Source organism: Streptopelia decaocto (assembly GCF_964273445.1).
Source record: "Streptopelia decaocto genome assembly, contig: HAP1_SCAFFOLD_2089, whole genome shotgun sequence".
Classification (NCBI taxonomy): Eukaryota; Metazoa; Chordata; class Aves; order Columbiformes; family Columbidae; genus Streptopelia; species Streptopelia decaocto.
The window spans coordinates 783-19,210 of record NW_028116650.1 but is presented as its reverse complement, the minus strand read 5'-3'; the positions used below and the strand labels follow the sequence as shown (position 1 = coordinate 19,210).

The following is an 18,428-nucleotide window of genomic DNA, read 5'->3' as shown; positions in this document are numbered from 1 at the left end:
TGGGATTGAACTGGGGTGAACTGGGATTGAACTGGGGTGGGTGGGGCCCGGCCCCAGTTGTGCAACTGGAATGTAACTGGGATTGAACTGGGATGGAACTGGGGCGGGACCCGCCCCAGTTGTGCAACTGGGATGCAACTGGGATGCAACTGGGGTGTAATTGGGCCAAGGGTCGCGACATCGGCAGCTGGAACTGGTCTTACTGGTGTAACTGGGAGGGGACCCAGGAATGCTGAGGCCAGAAACTGGGAGGAACTGGGAAGTACTGGGGCGGGACTGGGATCCAGGAGTGTCCAGAGGACCCAAGAGTACCCCAAGGGACCCAGGAGTGCCCCAGAGGACCCAAGAGTGCCCCAAAGACTCCAAAGGACCCAGGAGTGCCCCAAGGGACCCAGGAGTACCCCAAGGACCCAGGAGTGCCCTAAAGATTTCAAGGGACCCAGGAGTACCCCAAGGACCCAGGAGTACCCCAGAAGACCCTGAGGGACCCAGGAGTGCCCCAAAGACCCAGGAGTGCCCCAAGGACCTCAAGGGACCCAGGAGTGCCCCAGAGGACCCAGGAGTACCCCAAGGACCCAGGAGTACCCCAGAAGACCCTGAGGGACCCAGGAGTGCCCCAAAGACCCAGGAGTGCCCCAAGGACCTCAAGGGACCCAGGAGTGCCCCAGAGGACCCAGGAGTACCCCAAGGACCCAGGAGTACCCCAGAAGAACCTGAGGGACCCAGGAGTGCCCCAAAGACTTTGAGGGACCCAGGAGCTCCCCAAGGACCCAGGAGTGCCCCAAGGACCTCAAGGGACCCAGGAGTGCCCCAGAAGGACCCAGGAGTACCCCAGGAACCCAGGAGTGCCCCAAAGGACCCAGGAGTGCCCCAGAAGGACCCAGGAGATCCCCAGGAACCCAGGAGTACCCCAGAAGGACCCAGGAGATCCCCAGGAACCCAGGAGTACCCCAGAAGGACCCAGGAGTTCCCCAGAAGGACCCAGGAGTGCCCCAGAAGGACCCTGGCGTCCCCGTCACCTACCGCTGTCCCCTCGGGTGACCCCGATGTCCCCAAAGGGACCCAGGCGTCCGGGGAGGGGGGGCCGGTGCGGTACCGGCTGCGGGTGACAACGGGGACGGAGTGGGGGGGGGGGACCCTGGCGACCGTGACCTTGACCTTGGTGGGGACAGAGGGACAAAGTGGCCCCTGTCACCTGCGCTGGCCCCAGCAGCAGCTGCGCCCGGGGACGGTGAGTGCGGGGGACTGGGGGGACTGGGAGGGACTGGGAGGGAATGGGAGGGAATGGGAGGGAATGGGAGGGAACTGGGAGGGAGTGGGAGGGAAATGGGATGGACTGGAAGGGACTGGGAGGGACTGGGAGGGAATGGGAGGGACTGGGAGGGAACTGGGAGGGAATGGGAGGAAATGGGATGGACTGGGAGGGAACTGGGAGGGACTGGGAGGGAATGGGAGGGAATGGGAGGGAATGGGAGGGACTGGGAGGGAATGGGAGGGAATGGGAGGGAATGGGAGGGACTGGGAGGAAATGGGATGGACTGGGAGGGAACTGGGAGGGAACTGGGAGGGAGTGGGAGGGAAATGGGATGGACTGGAAGGGACTGGGAGGGACTGGGAGGGACTGGGAGGGAATGGGAGGGAATGGGAGGGGAATGGTTTATACTGGAATGGACTGGGAGGGACTGGGAGGGACTGGGAGGGAATGGGAGGGGACTGGGAGGGAATGGGATGGACTGGGAGGGAATGGGAGGGGACTGGGATGGACTGGGAGGGGACTGGGAGGGAAATGGGATGCACTGGGAGGGACTGGGAGGGGACTGGGTGGGGACTGGGATAGAGTGGGAGGGAATGGGAGGGATTGGGAGGGAGTAGGAGGGGAATGGTTTATACTGGGAGGGACTGGGATGAGAATGGGTGGGACTGGGAGAGACTGGGAGGGACTGGGAGGGAAGTGGGATATATTGGGAGGAACTGGGAGGGAACACGGAGGGGCTGGGAGAGGAATGCTTTATACTGGGAAGGACTGGGATATACTGGGAGGAAACTGGGAGGGATGGGAAGGATTGGGAGGACTGGGATGAACTGGGAGGGACTGGGATGAACTGGGAGGGACTGGGAAAGACTGGAAGGGACTGAGAGGGAGTTGGATGGACTGGGAGGAACTGGAAGAGACTGGGATGGACTGGGAGGGACTGGAAGAGACTGGGAGGGGAATGGTTTATACTCGAATGGACTGGGATGGACTGGGAGGGAGTGGGAGGGACTGGGAGGGACTGGGAGGGAGTAGGAGGGGAATGGGTTATACTGGGATGTACTGGGGGGGACTGGGATGGGACTGGGATGGGACTGGGAGAGACTGGGTGGGAGTGGGATGAGACTGGGTGGGAGTGGGAGGGACTGGGAGGGGAATGGTTTATACTGGGAGGGACTGGGAGGGAATGGAAGGGACTGGGAGGGACTGGGATGGACTGGGAGGGAACTGGGATGAGACTGGGAGGGACTGGGAGGGAACTGGGATGAGACTGGGGGGAGTGGGAGGGACTGGGAGGGGACTGGTTCATACTGGGATGGACTGGGAGGGACTGGTTGATACTGGTTGACACTGGTTGACACTGGTTGATACTGGTTGATACTGGGAGGGACTGGTTGACACTGGTTGATACTGGAAGTGACCGGTTTATACTGGGAGTGACTGGTTGACACTGGTTGATACTGGTTGACACTGGTTGATACTGGGAGGGACTGGTTGACACTGGTTGACACTGGGAGTGACCGGTTTATACTGGAGTGACTGGTTGACACTGGTTGATACTGGTTGATACTGGAAGGGACTGGTTGACACTGGGATGGACTGGGAGGGACTGATTGACACTGGTTGACACTGGTTGATACTGGTTGACACTGGTTGACATTGGTTGGCACTGGTTGATACTGGGAGGCACTGTTTGACACTGGGAGTGACTGGTTTATACTGGTTTATACTGGTTTATACTGGTTGCCACTGGAGTGACCCCCTGTCCCTGTGTCCCGCAGACCCTGGTGGCCTCGGTGACGTCCCCGTGTCCCCTGGGTCCCCTCCTGCTGCTGCGCGTCCACACGGAGCCGCTGGTGTCACTGGTGCCCGACCGCTGGCTCCTGGAACGGGTCACTGTCACCGGGCCCCTCGGGGACAATGGGGACAATGGGGACATTGGGGGCAATGGGGGCAATGGGGGCATTGGGGGCAATGGGGACAATGGGGGCAATGGGGGCATTGGGGTTGTTGGGGACATGGGGGGCAATGAGGGTGTTGGGGACAATGGGGACAATGGGGGCAATGGGGGCAATGGGGGTGTTGGGGACAATGGGGGCAATGGGGGCATTGGGGACAATGGGGACAATGGGGACAATGGGGGCAATGGGGGCAATGGGGACAATGGGGACAATGGGGGCATTGGGGACAATGGGGACATTGGGGACATTGAGGACAGTGGGGCCACTGGGAATACTGGGGGCATTGGGGCCATTGGGGTCACTGGGGACACCAAGGACACCATTGGGGACACCGATGGTGACCCTGGGGACACTATTGGGGGCACTGGGAACACTGGGGACAATGGGGACACCAATGACACCATTGGGGACACTGGGGCCACCAGCGATGTCCCCAGCGCCACCTTCCCGTGTCACCGCTGGCTGGGCAGCGGCTGCACCCACCTGCACGAGGGGACAGGTGACAATGGGGACAATGGGGGGCTCCCAGTGCATCCCAGTGCCTCCCAGTGCCCCCCAGTCCTTCCCAGTTCATCCCAGTTCTCCCAGTGCCCCCCAGTCCCTCCCAGTCCCTCCCAGTCCCTCCCAGTCCATCCCAGTCCCTCCCAGTCCATCCCAGTTCTCCCAGTGCCCCCAGTCCCTCCCAGTCCATCCCAGTCCTTCCCAGTCCCCCTCAGTCCCTCCCAGTCCATCCCAGTCCATCCCAGTTCTCCCAGTGCCCCCCAGTCCCTCCCAGTCCATCCCAGTTCTCCCAGTGCCCCCCAAGTCCCTCCCAGTCCCCTTCAGTCCCTCCCAGTCCCCCCCAGTCCATCCCAGTCTCTTCCAGTTCCTCCCAGTCCATCCAACTCCCTTCCCAGTCCCTCCCAGTCCCTCCCAGTCCCTCCCAGTTCTCTCCCAGTCCCTCCCAGTCCCTCCCAGTCCCTCCCAGTTCTCTCCCAGTCCCTCCCAGTCCCTCCCAGTCCCTCCCAGTCCCTCCCAGTCCATCCCAGTCCCTCCCAGTCCATCCCAGTCCATCCCAGTATCTCCCCAGCCCGGACCCCCCTGGAGGCCGCGCGGGTCCCGCAGCTGCTGCAGCTGAGACTGGAGGAGCGAGAGGAGCGGAGGGAGGCGTTCCAGTGCGTTATACTGGTTTATACTGGTTTATACTGGTTTATACTGGTTTATACCGGGAGGGGGTGGGAGGGGACTGGGATATACTGGGAAGGGCTGGGAGGGAACTGGGAGGGACTGGGAGGGGATTTGGAGGGACTGGGAGGGAATGGGATATACTGGGAGAGGCTGGGGGGGAACTGGGAGGAACTGGGATGGACTGGGAGGGGAATGTTTTATACTGGGATGGACTGGGATGGACTGGGAGGGGAATGTTTTATACTGGGAGGGACTGGGAGGAACTGGGGGGGACTGGGAGGGGAATGGTTTATACTGGGATGGACTGGGATGGACTGGGAGGGGAATGTTTTATACTGGGATGGACTGGGATATACTGGGGGGGACTGGGAGGAACTGGGATATATTGGGAGGGGAATGGTTTATACTGGGATGGACTGGGATATACTGGGGGGGACTGGGAGGAACTGGGATATATTGGGAGGGGAATGGTTTATACTGGGATGGACTGGGATATACTGGGGGGGACTGGGAGGAACTGGGATATATTGGGAGGGGAATGGTTTATACTGGGAGGGACTGGGATATACTGGGAGGTACTGGGGGGGGAACTGGGAGGAACTGGGAGGAACCGATTTGTACTGGGAGTGACTAGACAGTTACTGGTTGGTTACTGGAAGCAACTGGTTTGCACTGGGAGCACTGGAGGGGGGGTTCACTGGTCCATACTGGTCCATAATGGTCCGTAGTGCTCCATACTGGTTTATATGGGTTCATACTGGTTTATATGGGTTCATACTGGTTTATGTGGTTTATACTGGTTTATACTGGTTCATACTGGTTTATACTGGGAGCACTGGAAGGGGGGGTCCACTGCTCCATACTGGTCCATAATGGTCCGTAGTGCTCCATACTGGTTTCTATGGGTTCATACTGGTTTATGTGGGTTTATACTGGTTCATACTGGTTCATACTGGTTTATACTGGGAGCACTGGAGGGTGGTGTCCACTGGTCCATACTGGTCCATAATGGTCCGTAGTGCTCCATACTGGTTTCTATGGGTTCATACTTGTTTATGTGGGTTTATACTGGTTCATACTGGTTTATACTGGTTCATACTGGTTTATACTGGGAGCACTGGAGGGGGGTGTCCACTGCTCCATACTGGTCCATAATGGTCCGTAGTGCTCCATACTGGTTTATATGGGTTCATACTGGTTTATGTGGGTTTATACTGGTTTATATGGGTTCATACTGGTTTATACTGGTTTATACTGGGAGCACTGGAGGGGGGTGTCCACTGCTCCATACTGGTCCATAATGGTCCGTAGTGCTCCATACTGGTTTCTATGGGTTCATACTGGTTTATACTGGTTCATACTGGTTTATACTGGTTTATACTGGTTCATACTGGTTTATACTGGGAGCACTGGAGGGGGGTGTCCACTGCTCCATACTGGTCCATAATGGTCCGTAGTGCTCCATACTGGTTTCTATGGGTTCATACTGGTTTATGTGGTTTATACTGGTTTATACTGGTTTATACTGGTTTATACTGGTCCATACTGGTTGCAGGTTCGCCCCGTACGCCCCCTGCTGGCCCTGGCGGCTCCGCGCGCTCCGCCCCGCCCTCTGCCCCTGGCCCCGCCCCCCGCCCGCTCCAGTGTCACCAGTTTGGCCCCAGTTGCCGCCCAGTTTGGCTTTTCCCATCGGCCACCGCGTCAACATCATCGCCCGGGCGGCTGCGGCGTCAGTGTCACCGGTGTCCCCCTGTCCCCCTGTCCCCATGTCCCCATGTCCCTCTGTCCCCATGTCCCCATGTCCCTCTGTCCCCATGTCCCCATGTCCCCCTGTCCCCATGTCCCCCTGTCCCCATGTCCCTCTGTCCCCATGTCCCCATGTCCCCATGTCCCCATGTCCCCCTGTCCCCATGTCCCTCTGTCCCCATGTCCCCCTGTGCCCATGTCCCCATGTCCCCCTGTCCCCATGTCCCCATTTATTGCAATGTCCCCCTGTCCCCCTGTCCCCATGTCCCATGTCCCACGTCCCCCTGTCCCCACGTCCACATGTCCCTCTGTCCCCAGTGTCCCCATTGCCCCCATTGTCCCCATTGACCCCAATGTCCCCAATGCCCCCAATGCCCCCATTGCCCCCATTGCCCCCAATGTCCCCATTTCCCCCAATGTCCCCATTGCCCCCAATGACCCCAATGTCCCCATTGACCCCATTGACCCCAATGCCCCCATTGACCCCATTGACCCCATTGACCCCATTGACCCCAATGTCCCCATTTCCCCCAATGTCCCCATTGCCCCCATTGCCCCCATTGCCCCCAATGACCCCAATGTCCCCATTGCCCCCAATGACCCCAATGTCCCCATTGACCCCATTGCCCCCATTGCCCCCATTGCCCCCAATGTCCCAAAGGCCCCCATTGCCCCCATTGTCCCCAATGCCCCCATTGCCCCCTTTGACCCCATTGACCCCAATGTCCCCATTGCCCCCAATGTCCCCAATGTCCCCAATGTCCCCAGGCAACTCCGGTTCCGTCGCTGCGGCGCCTCCTGGAAGAGCTTTGAGGAGCTTCATGAGGCTCTGGGGAAACCCGGGACCCCCATAGCAGGTGGGCACAAGGGGGACCCAGGCGTCCGGGAGGGACCCAGGCGTCCGGGAGGGACCCAGGTGTCCGGGACTTGGGGGACTCAGGTGTTTGGGGGGGACCCAGGAGTTCGGGAGGAATATGGGGGGTAATGGGGGGACCCAGGAGTTCGGGAGGGACATGGGAGGGACCCAGGCATCCGGGAGGGGCCATGGTGGGACAAAAGGGACCCAGGCGTCCGAGGGACCCAGGAGTTCGGGAGGAACATGGGGGGCTATGGGGAGACCCAGGAGTTTGGGAGGAATATGGGGGGTTCTGGGGCGACCCAGGAGTTCAGGAGGGACATGGGAGGGACCCAGGCGTCCGGGAGGTGCCACAGTGGGACAAAAGGGACCCAGGCGTCCGAGGGACCCAGGCGTCCGGGATTTGGGGGACTGAGGTGTTTGGGGGGATTCAGGAGTTTGGGATGGGACGTGGGGGGGACCCAGGAGTTCGGGAGGAACATGGGGGGTTATGGGGGGACCCAGGAGTTCGGGGGGAACATGGGAGTTTATGGGGGGACCCAGGAGTTCGGGGGGAACATGGGAGTTTATGGGGGGACCCAGGAGTTCGGGAGGAACATGGGGGGTTATGGGGGGACCCAGGAGTTTGGGAGGAACATGGGAGGGACCCAGGCATCCGGGAGGGGCCATGGTGGGACAAAAGGGACCCAGGCGTCCAAGGGACCCAGGAGTTCGGGAGGAACATGGGGGGCTATGGGGAGACCCAGGAGTTTGGGAGGAATATGGGGGGTAATGGGGGGACCCAGGAGTTCGGGAGGGACATGGGAGGGACCCAGGCATCCGGGAGGGGCCATGGTGGGACAAAAGGGACCCAGGCGTCCGAGGGACCCAGGCATCCGGGTGGGAGACACACGGGGGGACCTAGGTGTCTGGGTGGGATGTGGAGGGACCCAGGAGTTCGGGAGGAACATGGAGGGTTCTGGGAGGGACCCAGGCATCCGGGGGGGGGGACAAAAGGGACCCAGGCGTCCGAGGGACCCAGGCGTCCGGGCCCCGCAGAGTACGTGGTGCAGCACTGGCGGGACGACGCGTTTTTCGGGGCGCAGTACCTGAGCGGGGTGAACCCCGTCCTGCTGCGCCGCTGCCAGCGCCTGCCCCCCAACTTCCCCGTCACCCCACAAATGGTGGCGCCCAGCCTGGGGCCCCACACGTCCCTGCAGCGGGAGATGGAGGTGAGGGGGGGACCCCCAAAAATTGGGGGGACCCAGGCGTTCGGGAGGGAACCAGGAGTTCGGGAGGGACCCAGGAGTTCGGGGGGACCCAGGAGTTCGGGAGGGACCCAGGAGTTCTAGGGAGGGACCCAGGAGTTCTAGGGAGGGACCCAGGAGTTCGGGAGGGACCCAGGAGATCGGGAGGGACCCAGGAGTTCGGGAGGGACCCAGGCATCCGAGGGACCCAGGAGTTCAGGGGGGACCCAGGAGTTTGGAGGGGGGACCCAGGAGTTTGGGAGGGACCCAGGAGTTTGGGGAGGGATGGGGACCCCAAGGGTTTTGGGGGCTCCCAAGAGTCTGGGATGGGGTGGGGGGGTCATAGAGGTCACGGGGGACCCAGGTGTCCAGGGGACCCAGGAGTTCGGGGCGGGACCCAGGAGTCAAGGAAGGACCCAGGAGTTCGGGAGGGACCCAGGAGTTCGGGAGGGACCCAGGAGTTCGGGGGGGACCCAGGAGTTCGGTGGGGACCCAGGAGTTCAGGTGGGGACCCAGGAGTTCGGGGGGACCCAGGAGTTCGGGGGGGACCCAGGAGTTCAGGGGGGACCCAGGAGATCGGGAGGGACCCAGGAGATCGGGAGGGGACCCAGGAGTTCGGGAGGGACCCAGGAGTTCGGGAGGGACCCAGGAGTTCTAGGGAGGGACCCAGGAGTTCTAGGGAGGGACCCAGGAGATCGGGAGGGACCCAGGAGTTCAGGGGGGACCCAGGAGTTCGGGGGGGACCCAGGAGTTCTAGGGAGGGACCCAGGAGATCGGGAGGGACCCAGGAGTTCAGGGGGGACCCAGGAGTTCGGGGGGGACCCAGGAGTTCGGGAGGGACCCAGGAGTTCAGGGGGGACCCAGGAGTTCGGGAGGGACCCAGGAGATCGGGAGGGACCCAGGAGTTCGGGGGGGACCCAGGAGTTCAGGAGGGACCCAGGAGTTCGAGAGGGACCCAGGAGTTCGGGAGGGACTCAGGAATCAAGGAGGGACCCAGGAGTTTGGGGAGGGGACCCAGGAGATTGGGAGGGACCCAGGAGTTCAGGTGGGGACCCAGGAGTTCGGGAGGAACCCAGGAGTTCGGGAGGGACCCAGGAGTTCGGGAGGGACCCAGGAGTTCGAGAGGGACCCAGGAGTTTGGGAGGGACCCAGGAGTTCGGGAGGGACCCAGGAGTTCTAGGGAGGGACCCAGGAGTTCGGGAGGGACCCAGGAGTTTGGGAGGGACACAGGAGTTCTAGGGAGGGACCCAGGAGTTCGGGAGGGACCCAGGAGTTCGGGAGGGACCCAGGAGTTCTAGGGAGGGACACAGGAGTTCGGGAGGGACCCAGGAGTTCGGGAGGGACCCAGGAGTTCAGGGGGGACCCAGGAGTTCGGGAGGGACCCAGGAGTTCGGGAGGGACACAGGAGTTCGGGAGGGGACCCAGGAGTTCGGGGGGGACCCAGGAGTTCGGGGGGGGACCCAGGAATCAAGGAGGGACCCAGGAGTTCGGGAGGGACCCAGGAGTTCGGGAGGGGACCCAGGAGTTCGGGGGGGGACCCAGGAATCAAGGAGGGACCCAGGAGATCGGGAGGGGACCCAGGAGTTCGGGGGGGACCCAGGAGTTCGGGGGGGACACAGGAGTTCGGGAGGGGACCCAGGAATCAAGGAAGGACCCAGGAGTTCGGGAGGGACCCAGGAGTTCAGGTGGGGACCCAGGAGTTCGGGAGGGACCCTGGAGTTGGGAGGGACCCAGGAGTTCGGGGAGGGGACCCAGGAGTTCGGGAGGGACCCAGGAGTTCAGGGGGGACCCAGGAGTTTGGAGGGGGGACCCAGGAGTTCGGGAGGGACCCAGGAGTTCGAGAGGGACCCAGGAGTTCGGGAGGGACCCAGGAGTTCGGGGGGGACCCAGGAGTTCGGGAGGGACCCAGGAGATCGGGAGGGGCCCAGGAGTTCGGGAGGGACCCAGGAGTTCGAGAGGGACCCAGGAGTTCGGGAGGGACTCAGGAATCAAGGAGGGGACCCAGGAGATTGGGAGGGACCCAGGAGTTCAGGTGGGGACCCAGGAGTTTGGGGGGACCCAGGAGTTCGGGGGGGACCCAGGAGTTCGGGAGGGACCCAGGAGTTCGGGAGGGACCCAGGAGTTCAGGTGGGGACCCAGGAGTTCGGGAGGGGACCCAGGAGTTCGGGGGGGACCCAGGAGTTCGGGAGGGACCCAGGAGTTCAGGTGGGGACCCAGGAGTTTGGGGGGACCCAGGAGTTCGGGGGGACCCAGGAGTTCGGGAGGGACCCAGGAGTTCGGGGGGGACCCAGGAGTTCGGGAGGGACCCAGGCGTTCGGGAGGGGACCCAGGAGTTCAGGGGGGACCCAGGAGTTCGGGAGGGACCCAGGCGTTAGGGGAGGGTCTTGTGGGGGATCCCCGGACCCTGGGAGGGACCCAGGCGTCCGAGGGACCCAGGCGTCCGGCGGCGCAGGGGGGCCGCCTGTTCCTTGCCGACTACGCCATGCTGCGCGGTGTCCACACGCGGCCACTGGGGGGCGCCCCCCAGAGCGTGGCCCCCGCCCTCTGTCTGCTGTGGGTGAACCCACAAGGGGAACTGCGGCCAATCGCCATCCAGGTACCGGTCACGTGGCCACGTGGCCCCGTGTCCCCCTGTCCCCATAACCCCCTGTCCCCATGTCCCCATGTCCCCCCACATCCCCATGGTGTCCCCAATGTCCCCAATGCCCCCATTGACCCCATTGCCCCCATTGACCCCAATGCCCCCATTGACCCCAATGTCCCCATTGCCCCCAATGTCCCCATTGACCCCAATGTCCCCAATGTCCCCATTGACCCCAATGTCCCCATTGCCCCCAATGTCCCCATTGACCCCAATGTCCCCAATGTCCCCACTGACCCCAATGTCCCCATTGCCCCCAATGTCCCCATTGACTCCATTGCCCCCAATGTCCCCATTGCCCCCATTGACCCCAATGTCCCCATTGCCCCCAATGTCCCCATTGCCCCCAATGCTCCCTATGACACCCATGTCCCCCCATATCCCCATGGTGTCCCCAATGTCCCCAATGTCCCCAATGCCCCGAATCCCCCTAATGCCCCCAATGCCCCCAGCACCCCCAATGCCCCCATTGACCCCAATGTCCCCATTGGCCCCAATGTCCCCAATGTCCCCAATGCCCCCAATGTCCCCAATGCCCCCAACACCCCCAATGCCCCCAACGCCCCCAACACCCCCAATGCCCCCAACGCCCCCATCGCCCCCATTGACCCCAATGTCCCCATGCCCCCCCAGCTGTCCCAGGACCCCGGCGTCCCCATCTTCACGCCGCAGGACGCCCCCTGGTGCTGGGCGCTGGCCAAGCTGTGGGTGCGCGGCGCCCACTTCACGCAGCACGAGCTCGTCACCCACCTGCTCAGCACCCACTTCCTGGCCGAGACCTTCGCCGTGGCCACCCAGCGCCTGCCCGCCGCCCACCCCATTCACCAGGTACCCCCAAAACTGCGCCCCAAAGTGCACCCTGAAAACTGCACCCCGAAAACTGCACCCCAAAGTGCACCCCGAAAACTGCACCCCCAAATGTGCACCCCAAAGTGCACCCCGAAAACTGCACCCCCAAATGTGCACCCCAAAGTGCACCCTGAAATCTGCACCTTGAAAGTGCACCCCAAAAATTGCACCCTAAAAGCTGCACTCCAATGTCTCCAATGTCCCCATTGCCCCCAATTCCCCAATGCCCCCGATGTCCCCAATGCCCCCAATGTCCCCATTGCCCGCAATGTCCCCATTGACCCCAACGTCCCCAACACCTCCATTGATCCCAATGCCCCCTTTGACCCCAATGTCCCCATTGCCCCCAATGTCCCCAATGCCCCCAATGCCCCCATTGCCCACATTGACCCCATTGTCCCCAATGCCCCCAATGCCCCCATTGACCCCTATGTCCCCAATGTCCCCCATGTCCCCATTGTTCCCAATGTCCCCAATGCCCCCATTGCCCCCATTGACCCCTATGTCCCCAATGTCCCCCGTGCCCCCATTGTTCCCAATGTCCCCAATGCCCCCCTTGCCCTCAATGTTCCCAGTGTCCCCAATGACCCCAATGCACCCAATGCCCCCATTATCCCCAATGACCCCAATGCCCCCATTATTCCCAATGACCCCATTGTCCCCATTGCCCCCAATGCCCCCATTGCTCCCAATGTCCCCAATGTCCCCATTGTCCCCAAAGTCCCCAATGCCCCCAATGTCCCCGTTGTGTCCCCAGCTGCTTCTGCCCCATTTCCGCTTCACCTTCCACATCAACATCCTGGCACGGGAGTCGCTGCTCAACCCTGGGGGCATCATCGACCAGGTGACACCCGTGTCCCCTCATGGCCCCCATACCCCTGGGACCCCCTTGGTGACACCCCTGGGTCCCCTTGGTGACACCCGTGTCCCCTAAATGTCCCCCATACCCCTGGGACCTCCTTGGTGGCACCCGGACACCTGGGTCCCCTTGGTGACACCTCTGGGTCCCTTTGGTGACACCCAGACCCCCACGTCCCCTTGGTGACACCCACACCCTCATATCACCTGAGTGACACCCCTGTCCCCTCAATGGCACCCACACCCCTGGGACCCCCATGGTGACACCCGGACACCTGGGTCCCCCTTGGTGACACCCCTGGGTCCCCTTGGTGACACCCACAGCCCTGGGTCCATGTGGTGACACCCGGACACCTGGGTCCCCCTTGGTGACACTCCTGGGTCCCCTTGGTGACACCCGGACACCTGGGTCCCCTTGGTGACACCCCTGGGTCCCCTTGGTGACATCCAGACCCCCATGTCCCCCACACCCCCCGGACTCCCTTGGTGACACCCGGACACCTGGGTCCCCTTGGTGACATCCAGACCCCCATGTCCCCCATACCCCCACACTCCCTTGGTGACACCCGGACGCCTGGGTCCCCTTGGTGACATCCAGACCCCCATGTCCCCCATACCCCCGCACTCCCTTGGTGACACCCGGACGCCTGGGTCCCCTTGGTGACATCCAGACCCCCATGTCCCCCATACCCCCGCACTCCCTTGGTGACACCCGGACGCCTGGGTCCCCTTGGTGACATCCAGACCCCCATGTCCCCCATACCCCCGCACTCCCTTGGTGACACCCGGACGCCTGGGTCCCCTTGGTGACATCCAGACCCCCATGTCCCCCATACCCCCGCACTCCCTTGGTGACACCCGGACGCCTGGGTCCCCTTGGTGACATCCAGACCCCCATGTCCCCCATACCCCCGCACTCCCTTGGTGACACCCGGACGCCTGGGTCCCCTTGGTGACATCCAGACCCCCATGTCCCCCATACCCCCACACTCCCTTGGTGACACCCGGACGCCTGGGTCCCCATGGTGACCCCCTGTCCCCATGGTGGCCCCCGGGTGCCACAGGGGACACTGAGGGGGTGGTGACGTCCTCAGGCCACGGCCGTGGGGCGGGAGGGGACACTGGAGCTGGTGGCCCGGGGGACAGCGGCCTTGACCTATCGGGAGCTGTGTGTCCCCGAGGACATCGAGGACAGGGGGGTGGCACTTGTCCCCAACTACCACTATCGCGATGACGCACTGGAGATCTGGGCGGCCATGGAGAGGTGGGGACAGGGGACATGGGGACAATGGGGACATGGAGTATGGGGACATGGGGATAGGGGATGTGGGGACATGGGACATGGAGATGTGGGGACAATGGGGACATGGGACGTGGGGATATGGGGACAGGGGGACATGGGACATGGGGACAGGGGGACATGGGACATGGGGACATGGGGACATGGGGACATGGGGAGATGGGGACATGAGACATGGGACATGGAGATGTGGGGACAATGGGGACATGGGACATGGGGAGATGGGGACATGGGACATGGAGATGTGGGGACAATGGGGACGTGGGGACATGGGGATAGGGGGGCATGGGGACATGGGGACATGGGGATAGGGGGCTATGGGGACAGGGGGATATGGGGACATGGGGACATGGGATATGGGGACATGGGGACAGGGGGACAGGGGGACATGGGACATGGGGGACATGGGGCCATGGGAACATGGGGGTATGGGGACAGGGGGACATGGGACATGGGGACAGGGGGACATGGGGATGGGGGAAATGGGGAGATGGGGACATGGGGACAAGGGGATATGGGGACGTGGGGATATAGGGACATGGGGACAGGAGGATATGGGGACATGGGGACAGGGGGACATGGGGACAAGGAGCACAGAGCTGGTGTCACCTGTCCCCATGTCCCCAGCCTGGTGCAGGGGGTGGTGTCACTTCACTACCCTGGTGACAAGGAGGTGGCCGAGGACGAGGAGCTGCAGAGCTGGGTGGGGGACATCTTCACATACGCCGTGCTGGGGAACCAGCAGTCGGGTAGGGGACAGGGGACATGGGGACATCGGGGGACATGGGGACATTGGGGGGATATGGGGACATGGGGACATCGGGGGACATGGGGACATTGGGGGGATATGGGGGGATAGGGGACAATGGGACATTGGGGTCATGGGGATGGGGGACATGGGGACATGGGGATATGGGGACATGGGGACAAGGGGACATGGGGATATGGGACAAGGGGACATGGGGATATGGGGACATGGGGGACATGGGGACATGGGGACATGGGTACATGGGGACATGGGGATATGGGACAAGGGGACATGGGGACATGGGGACATGGGGACATGGGGATATGGGGACATGGGGATATGGGGACAGGGGGACAGGGGGATATGGGGACATGGGGACATGGGGATATGGGGACATGGGGACAGGGGGACATGGGGCCATCATGGGCACGTGGTGGAGATGGGGATGGTCATGGGGAGGGGGTGGTGACATCGTGGTGACATCGTGGCTGTCGTCACGGTCACGTCGTGGTCGAGGTCAAGGTCACGTGACAAGGTGACAACGCGATGACCCCGCTCACACCATGGGGGGGTGGGATGGGGGACCCCGCGTGGGTGACGTCATCGCCAACGTCATCGCTGATGTCATCGTGATGTCACCAGGTTTCCCGTCCCAGCTGCTGACCCGCCCTGAGCTGGTCAAGTTCACGACCATGATCATGTTCTGCTGCTCCGCCCGGCACTCGGCTGTCAACAGCGGCCAGGTGGGGACTTTGGGGACAGTGGGGACAACGGGGCATTGGGGACATTGGGGACGTTGGGGGCATTGGGGACATTGGGGGCATTGGGGGCAATGGGGATATTGGGGGCATTGGGGGCAATGGGTGCGATAGGGACATTGGGGACAACAGGGCATTGGGGACATTGGGGTCAATGGGGGCATTGGGGTCACTGGGGGCATTGGGGACATTGGGGGCAACGGGGACATTGGGGTCATTGGGGACATTGGGGACAATGGGGACAATGGGGTCAATGGGGACATTGGGGACAATGGGAACATTGGGGACATTGGGGGCATTGGGGTCAATGGGGGCAATGGGGTCATTGGGGACATTGGGGGCATTGGGGTCAATGGGGACATTGGGGTCATTGGGGGCATTGGGGACAATGGGGACACTGGGGTCATTGGGGGCATTGGGGGCATTGGGGACTTTGGGGGCATTGGGGACTTTGGGGGCATTGGGGGCAATGGGGACATTGGGGACATTGGGGATATTGGGGTCATTGAGGGCATTGGGGTCAATGGGGACAATGGGGACATTGGGGGCAATGGGGACACCTGGGGACACATGGGGCCATGGGGGGGTGCAGGGACCCCATGTAGATCATGAAGCCACTTGTTGCCATGACAACCCCCCCAGGTGACCCCGGTGTCCCCCGAGTGCCACCGATGCGGGGGGGGGGGGACACCCGGACGCCTGGGTCCCCTCTGACCCCCCATTGTCCCCATTGTCCCCCAGTACGACTTCGCCGCCTGGATGCCCAACACCCCGGGGACCCTGCAGGGGACCCCCCCGGTGACAAAGGCCGAGGCCACCGAGGGGCGGTTCCTGGGGACCCTCCCGTCACCCGCGGCCACCGGCGCCCTGCTGGCCCTGCTGAGCGTCGTCAGCTACGAGGGGGGGCAGCCGGTGAGGGACCCAGGCGTCCGGGGGACCCAGGAGTTTGGGGGGACCCAGGAGTTTGGGGGAGATAGAGGAGTTTGGGGGACCCAGGAGTTCAGGAGGATCTCAGGAGTTTGGGGGACCCAGGAGTTCGGGGGGGACTCAGGAGTTTGGGGGACCCAGGAGTTCGGGGGGGACTCAGGAGTTTGGGGGACACAGGAGTTCGGGGGACACAGGAGTTTGGGGGGGACCCAGGCGTCCGGGGGGGACCCAGGAGTTCGGGAGGGACCCAGGAGTTCGGGAGGATCTCAGGAGTTTGGGGGACACAGGAGTTTGGGGGACCCAGGAGTTTGGGGGACACAGAAGTTTGGGAGGGATACAGGAGTTCAGGGGGGATAGAGGAGTTTGGGGGACCCAGGCGTTCGGGGGGACCCAGGAGTTCGGGAGGGACACAGGAGTTCGGGGGGGACTCAGGAGTTTGGGGGACACAGGAGTTCGGGGGGACCCAGGCGTCCGGGGGGGACCCAGGAGTTCGGGGGGACCCAGGAGTTCGGGAAGGGACCCAGGAGTTCGGGAAGATCTCAGGAGTTTGGGGGGACCCAGGAGTTCAGGAGGATCTCAGGAGTTTGGGGGACCCAGGAGTTCGGGGGGACCCAGGAGTTCGGGGGACCCAGGAGTTCGGGAGGATCTCAGGAGTTTGGGGGAGATAGAGGATTTTGGGGACACAGGAGTTTGGGGGAACCCAGGAGTTCGGGGGGACTCAGGAGTTCAGGGGCGATAGAGGAGTTTGGGGGACCCAGGAGTTCGGGGGGACCCAGGAGTTCGGGATGGACACAGGAGTTCGGGGGGACCCAGGAGTTCGGGAGGGACACAGGATTTTGGGGGGGACTCAGGAGTTCAGGAGGATCTCAGGAGTTTGGGGGACCCAGGAGTTCGGGGGGACCCAGGCGTTCGGGGGGACCCAGGAGTTCGGGAGGGACCCAGGAGTTCGGGGGGACACAGGAGTTCGGGGGGACCCAGGCGTCAGGGGGGGACCCAGGAGTTCGGGGGGGACCCAGGAGTTCGGGAGGGTCTCAGGAGTTTGGGGGACCCAGGAGTTCAGGAGGATCTCAGGAGTTTGGGGGACCCAGGAGTTCGGGGGGACCCAGGAGTTCGGGGGGGACTCAGGAGTTCGGGAGGGACCCAGGAGTTCGGGGGGGACCCAGGAGTTCGGGGGGACCCAGGAGTTTGGGGGACACAGGAGTTTGGGGGGACACAGGAGTTTGGGGGACCCAGGAGTTCGGGGAGGACCCAGGAGTTCGGGAGGGACCCAGGCATCCCGGTGGGCTCCCCATGACCCCGAAGGGACCCAGGCGTCCGGGTGGACCCCAAAGGGACCCAGGCGTCCGGGTGGATCCCCAAGGGACCCAGGCATCCGGGTGGGCTCCCCATGACCCCAAAGGGACCCAGGCATCCGGGTGGGCTCCCCATGACCCCAAAGGGACCCAGGCGTTCGGGTGGGCTCCCCATGACCCCAAAGGGACCCAGGCGTCCGGGTGGACCCCAAAGGGACCCAGGCATCTGGGTGGGCTCTTCATGACCCTAAAGGGACCCAGGCGTCCGGGTGGACCCCAAGGGGACCCAGGTGTCCGGGTGGACCCCAAAGGGACCCAGGCATCCAGGTGGGCTCCCCATGACCCCAAAGGGACCCAGGCGTCCGGGCCCCCCATAACCCCCCCCCCGTTGCCCCACAGCGCCCCCTGGGGTCCCGCTGCCCGGAGCTGTTGGTGGGGGCCGCCGCCCAGCGCCTGATTGGTCGGTTCCGCCGCCGCTTGGCCGCCATATCTCGCCGCATCGGGGAGCGGAACCGGCGGCTGGAGCTGCCGTACCCGTATCTGGACCCCCCCCGCGTCACCGAGAGCGTCGCCATCTGAGGGGACACGGCCACGATGTCCCCATGGTGTCCCCAACGCACCCCGAGAATGGCCCCAATCAACCCCCCTTGGACCACCCCCAATGTCCCCATGGTGTCCCCAACCCATCATCCCAACCAATGTGTCCCCAATGTCCCCATGGTGTCCCCATCCCGTCATCCCAACCCCAACCAATGTGTCCCCAACCCCCTTGGATCACCCCCAATGTCCCCATGGTGTCCCCAACTCTCCATCCCAACTCAACCAATGTGTCCCCAATGTCCCCATG

At 63.0% G+C, this 18,428-nt stretch overlaps 1 protein-coding gene across 1 annotated transcript; it reads left to right on the top strand.

Annotated features, from left to right (window-relative positions):
- Nucleotides 1-3,033: 3,033 nt before the first annotated feature.
- LOC309452119 (hydroperoxide isomerase ALOXE3-like) lies at nt 3,034-18,160 on the top strand (the record flags this gene model as incomplete). The annotated part of the gene is made up of 10 exons (XM_082076799.1): nt 3,034-3,144; nt 8,068-8,193; nt 10,628-10,804; nt 11,483-11,677; nt 12,456-12,542; nt 13,651-13,820; nt 14,484-14,605; nt 15,247-15,347; nt 16,104-16,274; nt 17,981-18,160. Coding segments are annotated over 10 exons (1,440 nt in total), but the record flags the coding sequence as incomplete, so codon positions are not given.
- Nucleotides 18,161-18,428: the final 268 nt, after the last annotated feature.